This window comes from Macaca nemestrina, chromosome 3 (genome assembly GCF_043159975.1).
Source record: "Macaca nemestrina isolate mMacNem1 chromosome 3, mMacNem.hap1, whole genome shotgun sequence".
In the NCBI taxonomy this organism is placed as follows: Eukaryota; Metazoa; Chordata; class Mammalia; order Primates; family Cercopithecidae; genus Macaca; species Macaca nemestrina.
Window position 1 is genome coordinate 97,564,728 of NC_092127.1, and position 22,821 is coordinate 97,587,548.

At 32.8% G+C, this 22,821-nt stretch overlaps 1 protein-coding gene across 9 annotated transcripts in view; it reads right to left on the bottom strand.

The window, feature by feature from the left end:
* Positions 1 to 7,271: 7,271 nt before the first annotated feature.
* Positions 7,272 to 22,821, bottom strand: part of LOC105479621 (coiled-coil serine rich protein 1) — a 1,449,255-nt gene continuing 1,433,705 nt past the window's right edge. For 7 of the 9 annotated variants that reach the window (XM_071092580.1, XM_071092584.1, XM_011737666.3 and 4 more), the window contains one exon: positions 7,272 to 10,307. In XM_071092580.1, the coding sequence (XP_070948681.1) occupies positions 9,822 to 10,307 (486 nt within the window). In that variant the 3' untranslated portion in view covers positions 7,272 to 9,821. The remainder of the gene's footprint in view (positions 10,308 to 22,821) is intronic. The other 2 variants (XM_071092586.1, XM_011737671.3) reach the window with 2 other exon arrangements.

Here is a 22,821-nt window from a genome sequence, read left to right on the forward strand (position 1 = left end):
TCAGCAAGATAAACATTAGTGAAACATTATATGGTAACCAAAGAACTTGATACTAAAGATAAGATTTCAATTTTTAAAAGAATACAGAAATTTCAGAAGTCTTTGTGCAAATCCTTTCATTATCAAAGCAGTGTTTTAATCATGAAGTTCTACAAAAACACTCAGGACAAATTTGAAACTTTCAGAGATTATAGAATTTTTGATATTTTGCTAGGATTTCTCTTAAACAGTTTTTTTCTGTGATAGCATCATCAATACTCATGGGTTGATAAACTTGGAGAAAGTCAAATACGTCAAAGAATTCCCACCTACTAGGAAGTGCAAATGATTGATTGAGTGAGTGGGCAAGTGATTGATGAAGCATCTAAATTCTTATTCTGTGACAGACCCTATTTTTCAGTCTTCATGCAAATCATATAAGGTATCCCATTATTGTCCCATTTCACAGATGAAAAAATGGAGATAAAAAATGCTCCAAGGGCACCTGACAAGAAATTGTCAGATGGAGTTTGAACTCAGACATTATGCTGCCTTCAACTGCTCTATTTATTGAATATTTTCAGATTCATTTCTCCAACTAGGTTTAGAGCTACCGAAAATGGACGTATGTGACTGTTTTAAGGGCACATCGTTTGACTAGACCATGATTCTACAATTTATGGTATTGCTTTTAAGAACAATGATACAAATCCTTTCTTTCCTAACCACATTTCCAAGTTCCTTACAATTCATCAAACATCTTGGGAAAGTGTTTCATCACCTTCTACAGTTGAGTGATTCACAGTATATACATTTGAACCCATATTTCCAAAAAGGTAGACAGTTCCTTTCTAAGAAGTGTTTGTACAACATCCTTTGAAAGATTAGTATAAGCCTCTTTAGGATGAAACCGAATTGCATATTTACAATAACTCCAATTTTACCTCGATTGCCCAGAGCTATATAATGAGTTTACCTGTCATATTAATGAGTGATTTTAATGGCTTCATGAGTTTCTGGGCTTCGTTATGAAAAGATTCTTCTAAAACCCTCCACATTCAGCTCTTGTGTCTGAAAGGATGGGCTGATGTTATTCTCACTGAATAATCAGATGTTGGTTTGTCTCAGTTGATCTGGAAATATCCTGCATCGACTTCCTGTGTTCTACTAATACTTTCAATTGGCTCTCTGACTTTCACATTCCAATTCGGAATTGAATTTCAACAACATCTGTTATAATCTCACTAGACAACATCTAGTCTTAGGTGATTATAAATGCCACTCTTCATTTTACTTTCTACATGAACAACAATCCTTGAATATATGGCTTAAAATATTTAAATTTGCAGCTTTTGGAGACATGAAAGCCTCTGCAAATGAGCCATATTTTCTTTTCTTTTCATTTTTTTTGAGATCAGGTCTCTTTCAGTTGCCCAGGCTAGAGTGTAGTCATGTGATCTCGGCTCACTGCCACCTGGACTTTCTGGGCTCTCGCAATGCTCCTGCCTCAACCTCCCGAGTTGCTGCGACTAGAGGTGTATGCCGCCACACCTGGCTAATTTTTTTTTTCTTTATAGAGATGAGGTCTCTCCATGTTGCCCAGGCCCAGCCATGTTCTCTTTACCAATATAATATTCTCACGGTAGGACTTAAAAACAAAACAGTGATGATGGCTGATAAGATGGTGCTACAGCTTTATCAAATCGACTTAAGTGGTATTTGTTTGGGTCTAAAGATATCAGGTCCACTCTTAAGCCATCTGGTCTCTTTGTATGAAGATAAAACTTTTGCCAGCATATGACCTAATATATGCAATATAGACTCTTTAAAAACAGCCATTTAGTTGAAAAATGATAGCAGCTCAAATTTAGAGGTTATGGTCGTGTTTCATTCTTCACCAGAAGAATTCAAGACTGTGTTTACATATATATTTCCCTTTCTTTCCAGCTCTTCTTTAATGGAAAACATATAATGTTGGGTCCACAGAATTCAGAAGTACCTCTTAACATCTTATTGTTTTGATATTTGTTTTTAGATTTTGGTCATATGACTACCAGTGTAATATAAGTAGTGTTTTAAAATAAAGCAACATTCTTTCTTATTGTTAAATTTTAGGTACAGGCCTACAAATGAAACTAAATCAAACATTACACGTGGATAAAGTAATAACTCAGATAACTTTCTGTCTAAAAGTTGGTTCTCACTTTTCACAGACATCTTCTGAAAAGTGATTATAACCTTAAATCTCCCTTAAACTGTAATATTCACTTGTGTCATTTCTGTACATAAAATGCTATGATACCTGTTCAACTGATAATATCACTACAAATGTCAAAGCATTTGCTATATTAGAGAAGAAAGAATCATAAAAGGGAATGAGATATGCAAGAGTCATTTAAAATAAGATAAAAAATGAGGATATTTGAAAGAATATATAAATAATAAGTACTAGATACATCAATATTTCATTTTAAACATTTTAAAATTCCTGTTTCATGACTGAAATTTAAGAGAGAAATATCTACATAATTAATCTGAAAAATGCTGATTGATTATAATTATAATCAAAGGGTTTTTAAAATATACCAATAAATTCTAGAAATAGAGTTTATGAGTTCTCATAAAGTCTTCAAAATAACTCTAAAGTTTAACACCTTCCGTAATATAATAGAAAAAACATATACATTGCTTATTGATATGCTTTATAGAAAATAAAGTTTATAATTAAAAAGAATTCTTTCTATCATCAGGAAAATGGCTTGATTCTTAAACCATAACATAACATTAAATATAAATTATAAAATATACCATAATGCTTTGTTTCAACTTATTTAAATTGCATTATATGAAAGTACACTGCAGAAGAACACTATTTACTGTGAAGCTGTGAGGCCCTGTAAACACAAGATGTTGGAGTGTACTTTCAAGGCATTGCAGGAGCATTTTAACTGCATGTTCTTCCCTATTGGCCAGTTTGGATGCCAAATGGATACATATACGTGTATCATTTCAAATGCTTCAGTAACTGTACTAAATTATCCATCTTCTACTAGTTTTTAAAACTGTAAGTGTGTGTGTGTGTGTGTGTGTGTGTTGATAAAGACGGAATTTAGGGAAAAAATTGCATTTTTGTGCTGTCACAGGGTTTCTTAAACTACAAAGTCAAAATGTTGTGAAATATATTTTGAATTTTGAATTGTAATGAGTTTTAATAAATGAAGATAAAAACAATATAGTATTTTTATACTATGGTATAGATCTATTGACATTAAATATAGCAGTATAGTCTTCTAATGGTCCCTGGAGACCTTTGCATGGTATTTCTATATATCAGAAATTTAAAAAACCCTGATGGTGAGGAAAGTAGAAATATAAATTGTGTCAACTAGCTGATGAAATAAGTGGCTGATTTGTCACTTTCCAACTGTCACAACCCTCAAGAACCTAGAAGTAAATCACAATGCTTTATGCCCAATATGAATGCATGTGTAACTCAATCTATCATCAAGACAAGTTCAAAACAAATTAATTTCATATTGAAAGCAGTCAGGTACCACACAACTAATTTGTTGTTTTAACATTTATTATGAGCAGGAAATATGCATATTTTTCTAATCACCATGCTTAAATATATCAATCTTTTCTTAGCATATTAACCAAATTAAGAAATTTTCATTAAATAAAATCACTATGCTTCTTAGGAGATCAAGAGCCACAAAAAAAATTATACTATTGCATTCCATATTGCTAAAAATTGTAATTTCCTGGGTAATTTTCTATTTATTATCTTTCTCACTAAATTTTTAGACTTTTAGAGATGAATTAAAAAAAAAACACTAATGTTAATAATCTCAAACCCATATATCTAAGAATATATCATATAGGGTGTATTTTTTCCTTAAAAATAGGGTCTAACTAAGATAATATTCAATTCTCTTGTATTCTTTTTCGGAAGAGAGAATTCATGACAGGATTACATCTTATTCAGACATTATTTTGGTATATATAATTGACTACAAAATAAAATACATTTTATTTAAAACTTTTGGACAAGTAAATTTGTATTCCTCATTTCAATTCCTTCTGTATAATTAAGCAAATTCTAAATCAGCTGTAATTTTAGTTCCTAGATAGGAATATCTAAAATATTTTTGTAAATATCTTGTTTTTTAAGCATGAATAAGGCAATACAAACAGGAATTTGATGATGTCTGTATCAATGTCCTATGAAGAAAAGATAAGATAATCTGATAGCTAGTTTATTTTTCATTTACTGTATGCTTTCCTTTTGTTAGACACTTCATTGGCCTGTTACTTTAAAAAACATAAAATCATTTCTTAGTATTTTTTCCAATTCCTTTCAAGGGAAGAAAATTAGAATGTCAGTTTTTCTGGGAGGTAACCTTGAAATAGAAGAGATGTCCTCTCAAAATTCTGTATTTATCAAACTGAACGTCAATAATTGTTTTAAAACTGTTTTTCAATGTGCAGTATTTTGATTTCCTAAAATAGATCATTGTTTAATTTTTTTGTCCCTAGCAATATCAATGGAAATTTAGGAGTAGAGGAGACTGAAGCAGCACATGTTTGCTTAAATCACTCTGCCTCCTTAGGAGAGATCCTACTCTGGAGATAAGCATGATATAAATGGAAAGTTCAAGGGTAATTAAATCCAGTTTAAATAAAAATGCATGTTGTGTGTCCTGGGAAAATTACCTAATGTCTCTGATCTATTCTACAAAAGAGTAAAACAATAATTATCTAACTAGTTATTGAAGTATGTGATTAGAGAAGTGGGCTTTTTGACCTGAAAATGAGTGCTATAAACTAAAGTTTTATATCCCCCCAAAATTCATATGTTGAAGCCTTAATCCTCAGTGTGATGGTGCTTCAAGTTGGGGCCCTTGGGAAGTAATTAGGTTTAGATGAGATTATGAGGGTGGGTCCCCCATGATGAAATTATTGTAGTTATTAGAAGAGGAAGAGGCCAGAGCTCTTTCTCCTCCATGCAAACCAGGGAGCAGACCCTCACCAATAATTTATTCGGCCCCACCCTAATCGTAGACTTCCTCGTCTCCAGAACTGTGACACAAATAACTACTGTTTAGCTGCCTACTCCATGGTATTTTGTTATAGCAACCTGAGTTTACTAAAGAGGTAATGTTTGGAAAGAATGATAGATGTAGGATGTTCCTATTCTTGAATTTTATGTTCAAGTGGAAGAAATATGTATGTCGTATTAAATTGGAGAAGTTAATGAGGCTACACTGAAAATGCTCTAAAAAGAACCATGGTATCCCATATTCTACATCACTTACTCAAATGGAAGGAACCTACTCTCTATTAATGATTTTTATTTCACCTTAACTGTTTGTAGGAAATTCTCCACATCTTAAACAGAGTGAACTGCCTTCATTCTTTTCCACAGATAATTCAACTACAGAGTGTTATCATTTAATTTTTTGGTTTCGGGCTGCGTGCCTTGGAAATAGAACTGGGTTCTTAACGAGATCCAGTGTATTGTAAATAAATAGTTCATGGGTATGTATGCAGTTTAACATGGTGAAACAACATGTTGGCACAGAACAAGATTTCAAAAATAAGTATTTGGCAATGATGAATATTATTAGAGAATAGAGTTTCTTTGTTTGGTTGCTTCATTGACTGTTTGCTTTTATACTACAGTGTAATTCAGCTTTTTAAAAAGATGACCAGTCTTAACTGAAATCAGTTTTTCATAAGAACCAAAACTAGTTTGTATTTTATATTAAGCCTTCTACAGCCTAGAGTTGTCATGATAAAGTTAGCACATGGGAAACAAACAAGAAATGTTTTAAAAAGTTTAAACTCTAGGAGAGGTAAATTTCCCAAGAATATTACGTGTGATTGAAATATTTCTTATACAAAAATATATATATGCATATGAAAATACATAACAGGACCTGATAATAATGCCTAAATAAAGTCAAGTCTTAGATAGCAATAAAAATCCTGGTATAAATGAATGGGTGCTACATTTGAGCTAATATTATCAGTGAGGGAAAAACTCCTGGTCATGGGGCATGTGATTCAGTAACATGAATGGCAATCATAGATATCATCTTCACACGTATTGCCCTTTCTTTTCTACTTTCATCTATGTGTATGTGGTTCAACTGAATATTAGGGTTACTTTGAAACACTTCCTTCTATAGTTGTTTAGAATGTTAAGTTCTGAAAGTGAAAAAGTATAAACAATTTAGATTATAATTATGAAATTATGCTAAGTATTCCAAGTTATCCAATGCTATGGGTTACCATTTCTTGATAATGAGAAGGTGATGCTGACGAATGATGTGGAGAGATAATACTAACCATTCAACAAACTGTTCCTACTGTTTAATCAACAACTAAGTTACCAAGAAAGTTCTTGAGAGGACTAGTGGAATGTAATCATTTATCCTGGACATGTGAATCTTAAATATATCATAATAATTAAAAAAAAACTTTTTCTGGAGAGGGGTGTATGGCTATTATCTCTATTAAACGAGACAAATTAAACAAAACAAAATGTGGAATTTCCTATGGGTTCAATGAGAGGTCAACATTCAGGAAATAATGACAATGGTTTAGGATTAAATCTTGGAAAACATCAGGGGAAGAGCCCAGGTCATAAACCCAGATTAATCATGAAAATCTTTGTAAACATTTGAAGTTGGGCAACTATGCCTACAAATTAATATTGGCTTACTATTTTATTTTCATGTCAACCATTAGGTAACAAAAATAACTTGAACTTGTGGCTCCAGGTTTTACCCTGACCATATTGACAGTGGTAGATTCACATCTTTAGCATTACAGCAACAGTTTCATGTTGTGATTTGAACAAAGACTATGGTGCTCCAAAGAAGCAGAAATAATTCAAGAGAGAATTCGTAGTTTTGTGGTGATTCTCTTAACATATAATTTTACGGAAAAAAAATCACTGAGTTCATAGAAATACAGTTTCATGTTCCAGTAATTATAAAAATGGGAACAGTTTATTTCAGGTGGAAACAGCTTTTCTTCAAGGTATTTCTCTTCCTAAGTGTTCCTTTAAAACACATTCTAAATTCAGAAGAGACAATTTGCAGCAGAAATTTTACAGGGTTATTTAGGCTTAGCTACACATACACATGCACAAAAGAAAGAGGAAGGAAAAGAAAAGACCACTGCTTCCATCAGAAAAACAAGCACTTTTTCCCCCTGGTGTCATGTCTTTGGATATGTACCGCCTTGGAGAAATGTATAAATCATTTTTATACATGGAACTGTCTTAGAAAACTAGAGATTTTAGTACAAAGAAATCAATTCACTGAAAGAATGCCCACATGCCATTGTTATGTTACTATATATACACAAGAGGAACTTACAAAGAACCCCTGCTTTACAGTTACTGATGTACACTAGCATAGTGGGCTTACACCTTCTCCAGGCCTGAGTTACACTTAGTATTACAAATAATATTATAACAATGCTGAAAATACTGATACAAAACAGCTTTAAGATGATATTTCCAAAAAATACCCTTCCTTTTAAAATCGAACTGTTTAATCCAGGTTTTCTTTTGAATGATTCAGCTTTAAAAAAGATTTTTCAAGAAAATACTAGTGTTTAAAACATCTCTTAAAATGTCTATTAAATGACAGATCTTCTTTAAATAGATTATTTTTATAAAGTATAATTCAAAAGTCTATCTTCCAGGAAAACAAAACTATCAACTCCAAAAGTCCAAATCAAAAACATTATTTGTGATACATAGTTCTTCCATATCCTGGGAAAAAATCCTTGATTATTTTATCATGCTTATTTATTTACAGATTTAAAATACTCTAGCAACAGACACCAACATTTAGGACAAATCAAGCTGAATTCCACAATTAATAATCATCATTTTTCTATTTTCCTATCATTTCTTAAATATTGCCCAGCCCAAAGTGTATATCTGCATGAACGTTATAGCTTCCAAAGTATGGTGGGAACTTTAGATAGCAATCTCATTAAGTCAAGCAATTTGCAGTGTGTATTGTTCTCTTTTGGCAGAATTACAAACACGCAAAGAAAGAAAGCATTTGGCAAACGTCTGCCTTGATGCACATGTGTGTTTCTTTGGAAAACTAAAATTATAAGTACAACATATCAACTAGACTCCTTACTTTATCAGTTCCAATCAAAGTCTGCAAATGTATCAAAGTTCAGTAGTTAAAGCTCAGGAGTGGGGTGTCTAATGGCTTTTCCCCAAAGCACAGAGCACAAATACATTTTTATAATAAGAGATGCATTTTGCACATAGCTTTAATTTAAGCAAGGTGTCAGATGCCATGCTAAAACTGCTATCTCAATTTCCCTTTATTCATCTTGCTTGTGCACGCTGACAGATTCTGTCTGTTAGAAAATGCAAGGGAAACAGATCATGCAGTAGGTATGACAGTTTCAATTTGCATGAACTATGGCTAATGTGGATATACTTAACAGCTCTGATGTGTATAAGAAAACTGCAGCCTTGATTCCTATTAGTCTTTTAAAAATTATGTATTTATGTATTTAATTGTACTCTATGATTCTGCTCTGCTACTAATTAAACATGACGGAATTATCCATAGATCAATTCATATATTGATCTATCTCATGTGCACATAAGTATATAAGACATTATAACATATTTGGGCCTTAATTGTCAATGAGAAATATTTGCCATCAAATGGGTTTTAAATATTCCTGTTAGAAGCTGATTTCTAAGATCAAATTGCCAATGTTCACATTTACTTTACCTTTTGTTCTAAATCTAGATTTCTGCATAGTCAGAATATTATATACTGGCTACTAAAACATCAACTTTCTGTTCCTCCATTCATAAAATTATAGATATGGGTTGATGTACATAAACCAAAACTGGATCTACGTAAAAAAAAGAACATTTTAAAAAATAAGGAAAGTAAAGAAAAAGAAGAATTTTCTTAGAATGTTTCATCCTTGAAATTTTGAAAAAATGCCATGACAGTGGCTCAAAGAATATAGCATGTCAGTCTTTATGCATCATTTGACAAAATTTGACCAACTTTATCACCTTGTATTATGTCACGGTACTTCAACATCAATAACAAAAACTAAAAGCAAAATTTTTCAAAGATCAGAGCTGTCATTCTCTATTTGGATAGCAATTACTCTGTCTGAAATCATTTGTGAACTAGTATGAACTAAATGTTTAAAGGAAAAAAAGATACAGCCATTTTCCCCTTACTAGCATCACAAGATGAGCTTGAATGTATGTAATAGAGACAGACATATCTCTAGGTTACATGCAAGCAAGCCACATTCTTCAAATAAATATACCACCAAATATAAGACATTAACATTCTTCTTTTTTCCTCCTTCTATTAACTATGTAATTTAAAATTCTTTATAATTCCTTTATCTATTGTTCATCAGGTCTACTTTTATAGTAACGCCATTAACAGTGAACGGATTGCTATTTGACATTATCTTCTGAAACCTTAATGCATATCAGTAAGTGATAGAGGTAAAAAGTCGATCAATTATGGACTATCTAAACGATCATGATGGTCCCACTTATTATACACATATATAGTAGAGTCTTCAAGGCAATGCAACCTAGTTCAATTAACATGCTCAAACTTTCACTCTTGGAGAAAAAAAAAAAAAAAACAAGTCTTTGTTTATTATTAAGAAAAAAAATCCAACAACACAAGTCTTTGTTTATAACTAAAATGTAAGAAAAAGTACATGACAATTTTAATATGAACTATGCACGAGAAACACTAACCATCTTTATCCTATCCAAAGACAGGAATAGGGTGATTTAATTACCCATCCTGCTGGCCTAGGGTCTGCAGCTCAGTGCTGTGTAAATTGTGGTGGAGAAACACATTCTTCCTGCTGTACATGTGTAAAGAGATTGGCCCTCTGGGTGGCTGTCCAAACCTGCCTGTGAAGGTCGAATGCTGTCGGGCCATAGCAACTTGGTCCTTTGGTTTCTCTAAGAACGTGGAGAGCCCTTCTGTCTTAGCTGTTGGCTTCAGAGAGCTCTGCCCAACGGTGGCCCGTAAGTTCTGTGTAACCTCTGAAGTGAGGGTTTCATAAGTTCCTCTTGAATGTTTGATAACTTCTGCTAGTTCCTTGTCCTTCAAGAAATTACTTAAACAGAGACTTGGGAGTTGACAGGTCTTGTTTTTGTAAGGGCTTGTCTGGTCCGCTGCCGAATACCTAAAACGGTCCTCGGTGGGAGTATGCATTGCTTTTCTGTCCCTTGTGCTGAGATTTTGGCTCACAATTCGATTTCGATATGTAGCCTATGGTAAGACACAGAAAGAAAAAGATGTCTTTAAAAAAACACTTTCATAACATACATACAATACAGAGTGGTATTTATACATTTGTGTCTGAACCCCTAAATTTTCAATGAGGTTTATAAAATTATCAATACAATTATCCATGGGATTAAATTTTCCAGTGCAATACTATTACAGATAGTGATTAAATGGTTAATTTACTCTAAAAGGCACTTTGATATTTGTTTATCTAATTTACTAAATTTGAATTATATCGCTTCACAGAAAATACAGATTATTTTATTAAGTAAAAGGTGGAAGATATATTTGATCTGAAGAGATACCACGGTATGAAAATACAGATTATTTTAATAAGTGATGAATATAGACATATGAGGCCATTAGTTTTTGTTGGTTTAATATGCTATAGTTATTTAAATATATGACAAGAGAGTTTATAGAATTATCAGTATCATGATTTGTATCACCAAAGTGGTAAGCGAGAAATTAAAGAAACTGAAAACACCCAAGTAACTACAATAACTTAAGAAGACCAACAGAATTTCAATACATGGTTCATTTAGACTTTTGGATGCAATTTGTTAATCAATATCAGGTCCACAAGTCCATGCCCCCTTCTTGCTCATAAAAATTGTATACTCTAGTAATAAAAACAAGGCATAGTTCATTGAATCATGCTGTGAAGAAGCAAAGGTTACAAGCTAGCACCCATACTCCTCCTGAAGAGAGTACTATGTTTGTGTAGAAAAACACATTGAGGTAAAAACTGAGACTGGCTGGCTTAATTGTTCTGCTTGCAAAAATATGAAGGATTTATTGTTGCTACACAGAAGGAGGATAAAAATAAAGAGAAATAGACAAGGGAGAAGAGAGAAGAGCACTATAGACAGCAGCAGGCTCATTTGCTTATTTAGCCATCATCACTTTTTGGTTTGATTAATATTACTTATATGAATATTACTAATTTGGCATAATATCAAACCAAATAAAGCAAAACTTGATTCTCAACTGTGAAACTCATTCTTCCCCAAGGATTTCCCTTCTCAGTAAATGGCACCACATTCAGGCCAATACCTGAAAATTATTCTTTTCTCTCTTTTCTTCATACACCTTAATATCAGGTCCTTGCTATTTACAAAATATAATCTCAAGTCATCCATTTCTCTTCATTTCTACTCTTTCTTCCTGACACAATTGCCTGGCACACTATAACCATTTAATAAATATTTGCTGAATAAAGTTTATTTGAGATAATACATAATATTTATCACCGCATGTGTATTATATTTCAAACACTCTGCTATTGCTCTTATATATTCACTCTTCACAAGAGCCTTTTGAGGTAGCTTCTTTTATTTCCATTATACAGATTGGAAGATTGTAGCACAGAGTTGGATTTTATCCTAAGCTACTGTAGGACAGGCCGTCTGCTTGATTATCTACCAGTTCCTTCTTCCTCGAGTATTTTCATGGGAATTTTTAAAAACTTCATCACATTTTTCTAAAATTAATTACATGCAGAAAAATGGTGTATATGAGCTAATGCCTCAAAATGATTATTATTGAAATAAATCTCCCTCCTTTTCTTTTCTACGAAACAAAGACCCACCTAGGGCGTACTTATGCTCAGTGATTTCAGAGGGAAGGATTTTGCTACCCAGGCCTTTCCTTTTTATTGTCTTGATGTTTGTGATGTCATCTTTACTTATTTATATTTTTGTGATAAGCTACTTACAGCAGACCCCCCCCCCATGACTTCTAATATGCTGTTTTAACTTTTCCTTAGATTTGGAGTAGACATAGGTACGCTGGTAATTTGGTGTAGAAAGGAAATATTGTAAGACTCACAAGAGATGCCTCAGACTTTTTAGGAGTAAAAGGAATCAACTATTTTGACTCAATTTTTGTCATTTGGGAACTTATCTAGCTCACTTTCTTCTTCTTGGCTCTTGTCCAACACTCTAGGCTATGGACCTATTAGAAATGTGATCTTTTCTTTTTTCTCCATCCCTGTAAACTTACATGTTATTTAATTGTTACCCACCAACCCCCAAATCAACCTTGTGCTCAATATCTGTGGCCAAATGTTAGACATATCATGGGTGCTGCTTATGAAATATTGTGGAAAAAATTGGAGGTGAACACAACAGTAATAAGTCCATAATGATAATACCACTGGTTAAGTTTCTTTTTCATTTCTATTTCAACAGATGCTGCCTAGGAAAGTAAAAATTGTAGGTGTAGACTTCATTTCCACTATTTTAAGATTACCTTTGAGGAAATATTCATTGTTTTCTTTATGTGACTATTTTGATTCTCCTGGCATATTACATAAAATTGAATATACAGTTTTAAAAAGACATATTGAAAAGGATCAAATAACTCAGTCACACAGGCAGCCTCAGCACCCCTTCTCTGGTACAATATCTGGTAATTAGGAGGCACGTGGATTTACTATCAAAAGAAGCAAGATAGGGATTTCTACTCTCATTTTTTTAAAGGAAAATACACATTTAAATCAAGCATTTATGTTTATTTGGCATAGTTTGTTTTTGACATGTTAGTTTTTTTGCTCTTGGTTTCTGTTTTTTTTTTTTAAGTTCTCTGTGATGTTTACCATTAGCTACAAAGCTCATACTGTACATAAGAGATTGCACTGTGTAGGGGTTAATAGTATGGGTTTGGTCAGATATATATGAATTCATTTATTCTTGTGATAAATATTTATTGGACACACTGAGGACAAGGTGCTACATACATGATGCAAAAGAGTGCTGTTCATATAAGACCCAAATGCTACCTTAAGTCAGCTTCAAGTCAGACACTTTCTAGTTTAGTGAACATGGCAAGTTACATAAGCTTCCTAAGCTGCCAATTTCCTCATCTAAGAAATGAAGTTTTATATTTTTATCCATATCTTCATAAAGGATTATTATAAATATTTAATGATATGCTTGATTATAAAATGCCTAATATACCTGGAATGTAGTCACCTTAATCACAACAACGATAATCATCATCATCACAGTAACTATATAATGTAACTAACAGAGCTTGAAACTACTTTGAGAGGTATTTATTTCATCCTTTAGAAGCTAATCACTTGGAACACTTTTATCTGTATTTTATAAAGCAAAGTCATTTTCTCTAGAAAATTCAAGTGATTTTATATTTATTGTTGTAGTTTGGTTCTACAGACCACAGACTGTGAGACAGATATTTGTAAGAAATGTACTGTGGAGTGTTCTTAGGCCAACAACTATGTAGAATGAAGAAAGCAGAGTCAGGCAGAGTGAGAAATTAAATTCTGTGCAATTACACTAGCTCAACTGATCACACAGTGAGGTCTGAATTTGGGATGGTTCTTAATAGTTGTCTCCAATTCAGGCAAGTGGACAAGAGTCTTATAGCCCATCATCCAGTTATTGGACTTGGCAGGCCCTGGGAGGGGCTATGGTATTGGGTGGGTGAGGAGGTTTTTTGGTTTTGCTTTTTTTTTTTTTTTTTCCAGCAGGGAAATTCTTGGAGAGAAATTTACTTGAGCGCTATCAGTTCTCAACACTCTCAGCAACAGAAAAAAATAGACTTCAGTCTTGAAAGTGTATTTGTTTGAGGCAGAGAAAGGGAAAAGTAGGAGGCATATCATACCATCCACTACACTAATTATCCTATTGTGTGTTTAATATATTACAGGACAATTTGAGCTAATAGAAATAACACTGAACCTCGAGCCAAAAGACTGTAATGTTGGTTGTGCTACGGTTGAACTGTGTAACATGGAATGAAGAATAAATTAATTATTCTGGGCTTCGGTTTCTAAGTCCATTGAATCAAGTGAATAAAATGTAAGACAATAGAATTTAGATCTTGAAGAAACTCTAACAATCATTTAGTTGCTTTCCAATTCTAAAATTGTAGGTTTAAAATATATATTTTATGCTACATGTTTTGGAATATGTTTAGAAATACATAGGAAACATCCTCTTGACATAAAATATTAAAATATATTTTGGCATATATATTTGGATCGGGAGGATGGGAATCTAGATAGATAGATAGATAGATAGATAGATAGATAGATAGATAGATAGATAGATAGATAGATTTGGGTATATATTTATATGTATATATACATATATATATACACATTTGGATTTCATTGCCTTGGCCCAGAGGAAAATAATTTCCATATCATGATGTTAATCGATGTTTATTACTTTGAAGAACTTGAGATCCCTGAAAGTAAAGTTCAATGCATGTGTCTAGCCACATCTTTCTCAAAATCAGAATTAAGCCCTCCTGAAATTCATGTAATTATGTCAGATTCTGCACAATTTAGTTGTCATGCAGCTAGATTATTGCCTATCTGTAGAATTCCTAATGAGGATGAAAGGATGGAAAATCTAGTGATTAATCAGTCAAGTGTGCACATTATAAAAAAATCAGTTCATTGTTACCATTTAATTGTCTTCCTCTCATTTCTTTACAATAGCATATAGCCTGTATTTCATCAAATGCAAGAAAATACTAATTTTAAAACACATTATTATTTAATACACCACTAAGAAACAAAAAACCAACAAAACACCTGATGCTGATTTAAAACAAATAAACAAACCACATTCACTTATTTCATCCTGTGTGATCCATTAATAAGTTACACTAGCCTCTCATTGCAATTTATTTTGTGTTCAGTTGCCTTGCTTGGCATTTGACAGTCCTTTCGCATCTTTCTCAATGATTCAGTGTCATCAACACATAGGTATATTCCCTCTCTAGATTTCATAAAGCATTGGGTTTTTACTTAAGAAAAAAGCATGGAGTTGAAAGCAAGACAGTTACAAATATGTATTTCATTAATATTAAAATTATACCTTGTTTTTTTCTTGGCTTTCTGTATACAAAATTATGTTTGTTATGACATCACATACAGTAAGCTTTTCAAAAACATTTTTAGTAACACATGTAGCACCAAAATTGCATATAACTCAATTAAAGAAAGGAAAACATGAAGATATGACACAATTCACACTTGCATGGGCAATTTAAACTCCATTACAACTGCAACCTGGATTAAAAGCCTTGATTGTAAAATGAAATCTGATATTTAGGGATTCTATTACATTAAAAACTTGTCTCTTGGTGAAAAATAGAAGTACAATAATCATGCCAATGTGCAAAGCCCAAATTTGTTAAGGTTGGATGATATGATGATAGAATTCATGGGGGAGGGGAGCAATACTTCAATCACTGATTAGTGAGTGTTTAATAATGTTTTATCATTTTTTCTGAAGTCATTTTCCCTTTTTTGTAAAAATTATTGGCAGTTGCCATGAATGTTATCAGGCAAAATTATTCTGTTATAATTGCTTGCATAGATAAGAACTCTGAATATGATTATTTTCACTGACTTTAAAATATATTTTTCCGAAGCCAGGCGCGGTAGCTCAAGCCTGTAATCCCAGCACTTTGGGAGGCCGAGACGGGTGGATCACGAGGTCAGAGATCGAGGCCATCCTGGCTAACACGGTGAAACCCCGTCTCTACTTAAAAAATACAAAAAATTAGCCGGGCGTGGTGGCGGGTGCCTGTGGTCCCAGCTACTCGGGAGGCTGAGGCAGAAGAATCGCGTGAACCCGGGAGGCGGAGCTTGCAGTGAGCCGAGATCGCGCCACTGCACTCCAACCTGGGCGACAGAGTGAGACTCCTTCTAAAAAAAAAAAAAAAAAAACATTTCCTGCAAATGTTCTCCACTTAACAAAAAAACAAATATTGCTTTACAACAAGAATTGTTCTTAAAGGAATAGAGAAACTGAAACAATCCCTAATATCCACCTAGGAAAACTGGTATTGCATTTAGAAAAATAATCCAAAAAAATTTGAAAGATTAATGAAAATATCAGCTTTATAGTGTGAATTCAATTGAAAGAGTAGATAAATAGTAAATTATGTTAAAGTGAATCAGAATTACTCTTGTTACAGTTCTTGTAGTAAAAGCTAAGTAGTAACTTTTGTATGGGTAATTTACACTGAGAAGTGTGTATTCTGAATAAGCTCATGGTTTCCCGTTAATAAGACCTGCAGGTTAAGTAAGATATACAATGAGAATACTATATATTTTATTCCCGAGAATAGACACTTTTACTTCTACCCATTATGGTACCCAGGTGATATGGTTTGTCTGTGTCCCCAGCCAGATCTCATCTTGAGTTGTAGTTCCCGTAATCCCCACATGTCATGGGAGAGACTCTGTGGCAGTGACCCCCATGCTGCTATTCTCATGAGTGAATGAGTTCTCATGAGATCAGACAGTTTTATAAGAGGTTCCCCACTTTGCTCAGCAATTCTTCCTGCCATCATATGAAGAAGGACATGTTTGCTTCCCCTTCCACCATAATTGTAAGTTTCCTAAGTCAAGTATGTCTTTATTAGCAGCGTGAGAGTGGACTAACACACCAGGTCAAATAGAATATAAGTTTCATAAGGGCAGGGACACTGCTTTCTTGTTCAATGTTGAATACACATGTCCTACAAGCACCTGGCATTTACTAAGAACTCCATTAATATTTACACAGTCTGGAAAATAATCTACTGGACTTTCCTTATTAAAATGGCTTATCGAACAGATCTTTCAGAACCACCAAAGCAATATGACATTATATCTACAGTGTTAGACATCAAAGCAAATGAAAAAAAAAAACAAAACATTTCAGTGTATTTTGTCAATACTGTAAAAACTGAATTGAAAGGGAGATATTGTATGGCTGCAATTTTTAATTGCTTCCCCGCCCCGCTGTGTAAATGTAAATGGTGGGTACACACATCTTTGGGTAAAATCCAGAGCTATAAAAATACTCACATTAAAATATGTTTAACTCAACTCCTTTATCTTCTATTTTATGTAAATATTTTAAGTTCTGAAATATAAATGACAATGGTCATAATATTCTCTAATTTATAAAAATAATAAATTTTGGTAATTTAGTAGTAGTAGCAAGATACTCTTTAGAATAAAAACTCAGCAACTGACTGACCCATTTGATGCTGGTCTACTTGCATGGAGACTGATTGAGCAGATCACTTCATTATTTCAGAAAATAAATGACAAATGTATAAGCTGAGGCAGTAAAACAAATGACAGAATACACTCTATAATATATATATTAATTTAATTAATTATAAATACATCAACAAAAACCTACAGGCAGAATAACAGAAACATGCAATGCTGTCATATCAAGAAGCCATTATCTCTCTACTATTAAATATAATTACATGTAAGAAAAGTGCTTTGAATAAAAGCACGTACAAATATTATTACTCACCGAATAAAATATTGAAATTTATCAATAAATATTAAACGTAAACAAGCATTTTCATTTTATGTACTGTATGTTTAAGTATGTATTACTTATTGTCTTGTTACTGGGGCCATCTTGTACATTGCAGGATGTTAGTAGCATCCTTGTCTTGTACCTATAGAAGCCAGGGTACCTCTCTGTCACCCAGTTGTGACAACTAAAAACGTCTCCACACATTTCCAAATGTCCCCCAGGGGTGGGGGATGGCAGCAAAATTGCCTCCAGTTGAGAACCACTGCCCTAAACTACAATGCTTCCCTAAATTAAACAGATAAAAATGATCAGTGATATACATATCAAGAAAGAAAACCATTATACATCAATTTCTATCCTTTTATCATTTATAGCCATTATGAGAGTGAAATTAAGCCTTAACAATTTTTATGTTACTTAGTTTGCAAACACATATAATCCTTGTTATATACCAGTCATTCTTCTGGATCCTTATAATTATTCATTTTTAAAAAACGATCTCTTTTATATAAATCAATCCAGTGTAGTAATAGACTATGAAAGCATTTGTAAACTACTTAAAAAGTAAATGCTCCTTTTGATGTTTCACAATGTAATGCGTTGATGTAAAGTAAATAGGCACTCCTAAAATGTGCCTCTTTCTCAAGTACAACCATTAAAGGGCCCATGCAGACTCAAACCACATTTAAAAATAACAGACTGCCCTTTTCCTGTCATCATTGAGAAATAGAATTTCTCTTCAAAAGGTTTTGGCACCGTTGCTGTGTCTGTTTGGAGTCTTAGATGTGGAATCTGTTTTCAGTGATAAAGAGTTCTGTTAAAGGTCTAGGAAACACTCTACTACAGAGAGATTGTGTAAAGAAGTAGTTACTGCTTTGTAAGCAGGAAGCCCTGTAATAAGTTGATATAATCACCAAAAAGAAACATCCAAAGGTTCTGGCAGACAGGAGCTGATTTTTTTTTTCAGATTGCACAAATTACCAAGAGGTGTGGAATGGAGCACATTGTGCAGAGTGAAATTACTTCTTCTGGTTCAACCTCGCTTCTAAATTCTTTAGGGTATACTAAATTCTACTGGTGGGCATTTAGGACTCAAACAGGGTTAGAAGACATGCATGAGATAAGCAAGGTGAATGCTAATAAGGCCAGCAGAGCTCCCAAGAGAGTAAAATCACAGCACCTCTCTCTCTTCAAAGGAAAAGTAAAAACATACAACAGTTTTCCCAGAAGGCACTAGGTGTATGTTTTGACTGTTCTGTGTATAATTAGAGTAAATGAACTCTAGGCAGAACCAAATCCTGTAGAACAATAAGTTGTCTTTAACACTAATGTAAGTGTGAGAGAGTGTGCGTGTGTGTATGTGTAATCACCCACTCTGTGTCAGTAATTCTCTTTAGTTAAAAGGTGATTTAAACGAGAATTTCAGACAATTATTGCTTATAAAAGCAATAACAGGAGTTTGATTAAGGACTCAATTCAGAAGAAATCTATGAAAATATAATTCTGCACAACTGGTATTCCAGAAATATGTGATTTCTAAATGAAAGAATGAGTTAAAGATTTAAGTTAAATTTATATGCCTGAGGGAAAGGAGTAGAAAATAATTTTCTGTGTTTGCATAGGAATGCAGAATAGTGAACAATTGTAGTGGCTTAGTATAGCAAAACATAAAAAAAAAGAGCCTCTTGTCTAGACACCCTGCTGCCCAACACCTAGCACATATTATGTAATAAAATGTTTCTTAAACAAGAGTAGTACTCAATAAATAATCTCAAAAAAAGTCTTTAGATTCACATAATATCTTGCGTGAATAATTCATAGGCTTTATAGCCAGTCGCTGTGGCTTTATGTGGTAGAAATATTTCTGGAGTCTAATAAATGAATAAACAAATATACTGTATATCATTAAATTGATTAAGAATCAAACTTATTGTTCATACCTCTTTTTTTTTTAGTCCTTATTACCATGATTAAATAATGTAAGCCCTAAATTTCTTGCTTAAATGATTCTATCTTACGAGTAATTTTACCCTGTATGCTCTGCTTGGAAACTTCTAAAAGTAACATATTTACCTAATCTAAGAGATAATATGAGCAAGGAAGTGAAATGAAAATACAGCAATTTCATAACATTAATCTGTTGTTTTATATCAGTACAATGTAATGCAAACTACTTTGAAGAATAAGCTTGACCCACTGATAAAGACAATATATTACTAAATACATAGCACATTTTGGAGGATACTACAAACAATACGGGTAATTTCAGAATTCCATCTGTCACATACTTTAAAATATTATAAATGGCTTTCATACAAACTATCCCAATTTATTCTTGTAAATGTACATTAAGATTGGTTTTCGATGCCTTACTTCAAAGGTATTTTTATACATGGAAAGCTGAGGCTCTTACTAATAATTGATTTAATAATTGACATAAGTTATGTTTTCCTTCAGCAACATGCACAATTCTAGGTTGAACAAATGTCATTTAAGGAAATTCAGGGGACATATACAAGGCAATGATGTGACAAAGAATAAGGACCTACATTTTCTGCATGATGGTTTGGTGAACATAATACTACTTAAAAGTCTTTCAAAGAATTTAAAACATGAAAATAACATTGCTAACGTGTATAGAAGTATAAAACACACAGAATAGCTGGGAATTGCAATGAAGTAATATGCACCTAATTTTTTGAAATTCTTTCACATAGTATAAATAAGGAATAAGACACAGCGGGGAATTAATTATAGTAAAAAATGTTATGGTCAGAATATCATTACATACAAGTTAGAACCAATTTTTAAAGAAGCATAGAATTTCAAAAATACATTCTTTTGCTGTATAAAGAATTGAGCCTTGGAGATAAGAGGTTTATTTAATAATAGCAATTTTTCAAATAGCCAACCATTTTTTTCCTACTTAGGATGAGTTTATGAGTGTTAGAAACACTTACTATAGAGTGAAAAAAAAATCTAAGGCTATTTTTTTTTTCTTCTTGAAAAGCTGCTTTATCAAAGCAAATCATTTTCTTTACAAACTCAGAGTAGCCTCAAAAAGTCTGCTAACAAAGAGAAAACAGATGGGCCACCAGCTTCAAAGTTAGTCATCCTTAAAAAGATCTAAAATTGATTTTTAAATAGAAAAAAAAAATCAACAAAGCACAAAATATGAGAGTCAGATGAAGCTTACAATTGCTAAGATCTAAAATAATTGTCAATTATTTTCATTTTATTGATGTCAATTATTTTCATTTTATTAATATCAAAGATCTTAACTTCTTGCACACTGAAAATATGAATATTTTTATTTTTTGATATAATGTTAAATAATTCAAGATTCAAGGGAGGCTTTAAAGTTAATGTATTTTAATACCTTGATTTTATAAGGAAACTGACTAGAGAGACTGTGTGACTCGTCCTAGATTATAAAGATTGTTAATGGTAAAGGCAACAACTAATTCAAGATTTTCTAAAGCACTGTTTGATATTTCCATGCAGAACCTATTGCCTTTCATTTTCATGCATAGACACAGGATCTGCATTTGATGTAATAAAAACAACATCCAAAAGATTTTTGCTGGAATATTTAATTGTACATGTCAGCCACTTTGTTATATTTCAGCAAATATCATGAACGATGGATATGCAGAAATTATATGTTAAGTTTACAGAATAAAAAGGATGGATAAATATAAAAATTATTAGAGTAGTACATGGAAGATATTTTGTTCTGTGTTATGAGAAATGAAGATCAAGAAGTAAGCATTTGATGATAAAGTCAGCATTTATATGTCTGAGCTTTGCTAGCTATGCTGTGCTACAATAGGCTGCATTTAAAAGGAAAGACATTGTAACAAGATATTGGTTTAGGATACATCTGGATTCCCCAAAATGAAGTTGCCTAAAAGCAGAAGAGAATATGTCTTCCCTGTCTACACGAGTGATGTCTTCTGTATTTTCAATAGAGACTATGTTGAAAGGTCCTGATGTTGGAATTATATGGCTAAGGTGAATCTAAATGATGGTCACAGAGGTGGTAGTTATCTCTCTAACATCAAGACAAATTGGCAGATACTAACGTAGGTACCAAATGAATTCTCTAAGAAATCAACTCTGTGGATTGTGTGTTATGTCGAATATACTGGGCAATTTCCCACAAATCACTGTGAGATAAGAGGTATCTGAGAAGTGTCAAAACCTAAAACTAGTCCTAATAAAAGAGATTGCATCTCCCATGCTAAGTTCATTAATATTTCTCATTATCTTCAGTTCTTTCTTCCTTTACTATTTATTCTTTCATTCATTCATATCTATTCATTATTATGGAGAACTCATAAAATATAAATACAATGAGTGATTCAGATAAACTAAGTTTGCAATTCCACCCCCAAGAACTTACTTTTACTCAAGGAACTAGACTACTACGAATAAAAATCAAAATAGCAAAATTAAGCCACTAAAATATCATATAATATCTTAAGTCAAGACCAGATTTAGTGAAAAATGTGTGGTACAACATAATTTATAAGCATGAAACAGAGCTTTTAAAAGAATTGCCTTCTTTGGTTGCTTCAATTTCTCGCCACCACGCCTACCTTGTTCATCATCCCACTGCAATTTGGCTTTTGCTCCTGAAAGTCTCTAAGTTGTCAAGTAAAATGGGTACTTGTCAGTTTACACATTTTCTTTTCATATTAAGAGGCATTTTAATGGAGTTAAGCACTTTCAGTTTGAATTCCATTATCAGTTGGTATTTGTGACATTTCATGCTACTGGTGACTCTCCTGTTTCTCTGGTCACTACTACTCAATCTCCTTTGCTGGGCACTTTTCCAACTAAACGCTTGGGTCTTCGTGGCATGGTCCAGATTCATTTCACTCTCCCTAGGAAATCTCATTCATTCACATAACTTTACACGTACCAACTTCATGTGAACAACTCTTAAACTTATATGCTTTAATCTAAACTTCTTTTCATTTTCATTCACGTGTCTACCTCCATGACTTTATTACCGGTATCTCAATTTATTTTTTCCTAACTAAACTCATAATAATTGCATCATGTCTGGTTTTCATCTTAATACTTCAGTAACATTTGCTGAACAAATAAATGAGTGGAGACCACAAAGAAACTCTGGAATTGTACTTGATACATTATCCTTCCACCTCTACATT